General features: G+C 41.3%; 1 protein-coding gene across 1 annotated transcript in view; it reads right to left on the reverse strand.

The window, feature by feature from the left end:
• Nucleotides 1–1178: 1178 nt before the first annotated feature.
• LOC120425982 (cGMP-specific 3',5'-cyclic phosphodiesterase-like) overlaps nt 1179–5628 on the reverse strand; it is a 101541-nt gene continuing 97091 nt past the window's right edge. Inside the window, exons 15-16 of the mRNA XM_039590636.1 lie at nt 5106–5326; nt 1179–3131 (exon numbers count right to left, since the gene is read on the reverse strand). Coding sequence (XP_039446570.1) covers nt 2677–3131; nt 5106–5326 — 676 coding nt within the window. The 3' untranslated portion in view covers nt 1179–2676. The remainder of the gene's footprint in view (nt 3132–5105; nt 5327–5628) is intronic.

Here is a 5628-nt window from a genome sequence, read left to right on the forward strand (position 1 = left end):
GAACCATACAAATTTGGGCAATATGGGTATCCAAATTCATGGTTTTTGATACTGGTAATAAAAATTGCCAATTTGGCAGGATTGGCCACACCCGGAGTGGCCATTGCCCTGCGGAAGGTTCTACCGGGAGGACATTTACGGAACCATACAAATTTGGGCAATATGGGTATCAAAATTCATGGTTTTTGATACTGGTAATAAAAATTGCCATTTTGGCAGGATTGGCCACACCCGGAGTGGCCATTGCCCTGAGGGAAGGTTCTACCGGGGACATTTATCGAACCATACGACTTGAGGCAATATGGGTATCAAAATTCATGGTTTTTGATACTGGTAATGAAAATGGCCATTTTGGCAGGATTGGCCACACCCGGAGTGGCCATTGCCCTGAGGGAAGGTTCTACCGGGGACATTTATCGAACCATACGACTTCAGGCAATATGGGTATCAAAATTCATAGTTTTTGATACTGGTAATAAAAATTGCCATTTTGGCAGGATTGGCCACACCCGGAGTGGCCATTGCCCTGCGGAAGGTTCTACCGGGAGGACATTTACGGAACCATACAAATTTGGGCAATATTGGGTCCGGTGGTTTAGTGGTTAGCGTGGTAGCCTCTAAATCCCAGTATGGCCTGGGTTCAATCCCAGACGGACCCGGTGGCATTTTTCGAGACGAGATTTGCCTGATCACGCCTTCTATCGGATGGGGAAGTAAATTGGCAAAGAATTAAAAAATACAAATAAAAAAAGATAATTTTTAGAGTTTTGTACAAAGTTCTTTGTCATATTGGTCATGTAGAACATAACCACCTGCACCTTTTTAGTTTTCGGATAATTGAATTTACACTGTATTCATCTTAGGGCTTTTCGGAACGTTCAGTTAAATCAAAACACTTTCGGATAATTTAACCACAGCGCAGCTTTGTATTTACAGTTCACATCATAGTATATCTTTTGTTTTTGTTGCTCACATTGTGTGCTTGTGTAGGTGTGTGTTTTGTCTTTTTTTTTTGTTCAACAATCAATTACAAAACGTAATCTCTACCATTAAAACACTGTCGTCTAACTGCAACGTTTAGTTAGTTACTTTTTTTCTCATTTGCGGCTTTGTGTGAGGGTAAACGCGAATTTAACTATACTTTTTTTGTCTCGCTTTTCGATCGTTTTTAAAATTCATGCCTTTTTTCAGCAACCCTAACTATACTTTTGTCTTGCCTTCTGATAAATAATTTCGAACTTTTCGATGCGTTTTATTCTCTAGTGATAACCTCAGTGGACGCAACTTAATGCAAATTTGTTTTGTTCTGAACCGGTGGTGGATGTTTTTGGAGCTTCATTTGATGTAAGGTGAATGTCCCTAATTTGAACCTAGTTTCATTTCCTACCCAAGCAACCGAATAAATTTGTTTGTGTCGTTTAAAAAACCTTTGTTCAAGATGGTGGCCTTTCGTTATTGTCTAGCCAAACATTTGATAAAGTTGAAGTTTTGAATTTATTATAGTTTCAACAAATTTTGTCAAGTTTGGGACAAATTATGATAAATCTAAGGAAGACGAAAAGAATGAGTTACGAAAGCTATCATGTAAAAAAATATTTTGCATAACATTTTTAGACTCCTTTAATATTTTTTTATTTTTAAACCAGACCCAAAATTGGGACATCCACCCTTCTGTTTGACTGCTAAATGTTTGATTCTTTGGCTGACTTTTGATCATGTAAAATTATAGGACGGTAACGGTACTGACTATTGATTCAGTTCTCTGTTTGCTTCAGCTTTGAATCTCAAAAACTTTTTGCAACAAAACTTTGCTTTAAAACATGTTGTTTCTTACTTCGAGACTTAAAATATTGACTTGCAATAAATGAACCCTTCCATACACTTCTAAGCCTGCAACAGCAATGACTAGAGTCTTCACGTTCGTTTGCGTTCAACACAAATTAGCGCGAGCGTGTTACGTTACGTTCGTAACGGACAATATTTTGTTAGTGAATTGACGTGCCTTTCACAAGTGTTTGTGTGTTTGTTTGTGAGTTCGTTTGTGAAGAGAGGCTCTTACAGGACTAGGGATTTTTGGTGTGTTAGTGTGACTGACAAGTTTTTATAAGTGTTACTTTTATATTTCTAGTAGAACAGTTAGTATAACCATTTTTATTTTCAGCGAGAATGTTAAAAGATCTAAACTACCGCTACGTAAGTAGAGAAAGCACCGTAAAGATTTTTTTTGTTCTATCTTACAACAAATATTTTGGTTTTTGTTCTTGGGTTTGTTTTTGAATGCATTGTTCAGTTTTTGATTCACATGGTTTTTTTGTTTGTTTGTATTGCATTTCCGTCTTCTCTTCGTATTTGTGGGACTTTTGTCGTTTGTCTACTTAAACATGCATACAAAATACATTCCTCCAAAATAAGGGACTGTTTTGATTGACGTTTCGGCTCACTGCGAGGCCGCACATATACACCTTACTTTTTGGGGTTTTTGAGTTACACTGTATCGCGTTTCGCACGTACACTTACCAGAGTTGTACATCTACCAGAACAGCCACAAAAACAGAGACTAGCACACCGACTCCTCCTCGCTGGACCCCGCCGAAACCTGGCTTACACCGGGTTCTCCTTGCCGTTGGCCGCCGCCGGCGAACCGGATCCTTCGGAGTCCCCGTCGAAATACTTCGGTCACAAAAGCATGCACAGCTTGGAGCGCTTCTTGACCGGTTTGATGGCGGACGGGGGAGGTTTGGACGCGGTCACCTGTTCCGGACTGACCGGCACCGCCGCAGGTACACTTTCGGTTGTCGTCGTGGAGCCCGCTGCCGTCGGCGTCACCGGACTCGCCTCCCCGTCAAACTGGAGATGTCCCTCGTCCTGGGACTTTGAACTGATCGAAGAACAGGTCACCCCGGACGAGGGTCGTTCCGTGGCCTGGCCAGCGATCCCCGTTTGGCTGTTGTACACCGACTTGGACAGCTTGTTGCGGACGGCCTTGCCGAGGGCGCCCGTCTTGCGGAGGCTGCTGAAGCGCGGCTTTCGCTCATGGACCGGCGTCGTGTCAGTCTTATCGTCCGGGTGTGGGGCCGCGCAGTTCAGCGTGGTCACGGTGAACTCGATGTCCGCGAGGGCCTCCTTTCCGGCTGTGGAGTTGTGGTTTGTGATTTGTGGGTGGGTGGATGTGGTGGAAGGGGTCAAGCAGAAGGGAAGAGCGTTAACCCGCGTGTGTTTGTGGATTCGTGAATCATTTTGAACAGGGTACCAACAGACAACTGCGACAGTTTAAGCGAGCAGCGAGAGGTTTAGCGTTTTCCAAGTTTTTAAAGCTAATGCATTTTATTAGACACAGATGTTTGCAACACGCAGTATGGTTCCTAAATTCGTAAGTTTTATCAGTTTTATTAAGTTTGAAATTCTTCATCAATGTTTAAGAGCGAGTTTTCAAGAGTGTGTCACAGGTTACTGGTAAAAATTCGAAAGTTTTTTCTTGTTTTAAAAATGCAAACTTTTACCGCTAGAGTTTTTGAAAATTTTAGGTAAAATTATGCAACTGCTTGAAAAAAAATAAGCATAGAAATTCTTTATCTCAAGAGACTCAAAACGCCCAGCATGAGAAAAAAATATTCTTATGTAAATCGTCTGGAGAACACGATGGTGAAGTTCAATTCAAAATTAAATCGCATGTATGTTGAGAAATGTAAAGTTTTTAATTGCGCAAAATGCATCAAAGTTTGAATTCAATCGAACATCTGATGAAGCCGCCATTCAATTCAGCGTCCAATTTCCTTCAAAATTAGCTGTCGAGTTTTGCTGTGTTTTTTTTATTTCTGAAGTATGGCCATTTGAAAAAAAAAATGTTTTTTTTAATGGCAAAAACACAAAACTTTGAGGCGGTGTGCCAAAAAAGAAGGGTTGGTCCAATTTGGTTCAAAATCGGGATTCTTACATGTTTTGATAGTAGTATCAATCAAAAAAAAAATCAATTTATTCGCTCTACATCATTGCCTTGGCGTTCTCGATTGCGAGATTCCTACTCGAAACTAGGTGTCCGAAGGCTTTTTTGTTGAGGCAATTGCAAACCTCTTTTTACACTTTAGCTTCCATCCACCCCGGGATTCGAACTGACGACCTTTGGATTGTGAGTCCAACTGCCTACCAGTGACTCCACCAGGACAGGACCCAGGGAGACGTCTCCTACACCTGGACTGAGCTTACGACCTAACCTCTAGGTTAGACCGGGGCCAACATTTACTTCCCCGTCCGACGGAAGGCGTGATCAGACAAACCTCGGCTCGAAAAATGCCACCGGGACCTTCTGGGATCGAACCCTGGCCGACTGGGTGAGAGGCAATCACGCTTACCCTTACACCACGGTCCCGGCTCTAGTTGCTGAAATACATCGAATTAATGATAAACATACAAGAAAATTGAAGTATTTAAAGTCCCATTCAAACATTCTGACATTCTCTAATGCCAATATTTCAGCAACTTATGGTTCAATTTGCAATGTTGAAAAATGAAACATTTGTGAAATTTTATGAACTTCAACATAAACATGTTAATAGCTAACTGTGAGTTCACTCCGCTTCAATCTTTTTTATAAAGATTCGTTAACGCTGATACAAACTTACGAATTTAAGACTATTTTTTTGCTTGAAAACTTCTATCTCGGAACGGGACCTCCTTACTTCTAGATTTAATTCTCAAATATGTCACAACACACATTGGTTACATATTATGTTTTATTTTTACTTTGTGTTTAAAAGCGCATGCAGATTTTTAACAGATTAACATCGTATTATCACTAGATTGTGTGCTGTTACAACTATTTCAACATGAAAATCGAACAGTTTTATTTTAATATTGGGAAATGTGTGTTTTAAGGAGAAGGCGATATTTTATAACTATTTTTTGTTCTCAGAAATCGCCAATCGAACAACGCTGCTAACAGTCACAAAAAGCATGTAAATCGAAACATCACAGAACATAAAATAGAATGATAAACTTAAAAAAAAGAGTTACAGAACATCATGCAAACAATGCTAGTCACGGGTCTCAGCACAGCCACATTCACTTTTTGTCTCGGTCTAGAATTATCAAATGGTCAACAATCTCACAGGCAAACTCCTCGACCGGTTTGTCGATCGTGTCGTGGTCGATCCAGGTCAGGCCCATCTCGACCTTTTCCGCCAGGTCCTGCCAGTGCTGCCGGTTGTCCATGGTGCCGTCGTACAGCGGCCGAATCCAGGGGAACGCATCCGACAGGACTTTGTACAGGGGCAGACAGATGACGTCAATGAAGCCCACCTGCATCTTGGGCAGCTCGTCCTTGCGCTCTCTGGAAGCAAAATAGAGGGTGGAACAGTGTTATGAAAGCAACCTCAAGAGAGTCGTAAACAGTACTTTTCGCCATAAATCAGAGCCAAAAAAAGAGCGCGCTAATGTTTCGGCCTAACCTTCTAACCATAAATAGAATACCACCTTCAAAGACCAACAATAAGGCACTCGACCCTCGAACCAAACCATCCAAAGGAAGAGTCAATTTCCCATCAATAAACCAGCCAATATCTATTGAATGCGAGCCTACGTCGTATGGGCGAGGTCATAAACGAAGACGAAGATATATTTCGATAACTTAAT

The sequence above is a fragment of the Culex pipiens genome, chromosome 1 (assembly GCF_016801865.2).
Source record: "Culex pipiens pallens isolate TS chromosome 1, TS_CPP_V2, whole genome shotgun sequence".
Lineage (NCBI taxonomy): Eukaryota > Metazoa > Arthropoda > Insecta > Diptera > Culicidae > Culex > Culex pipiens.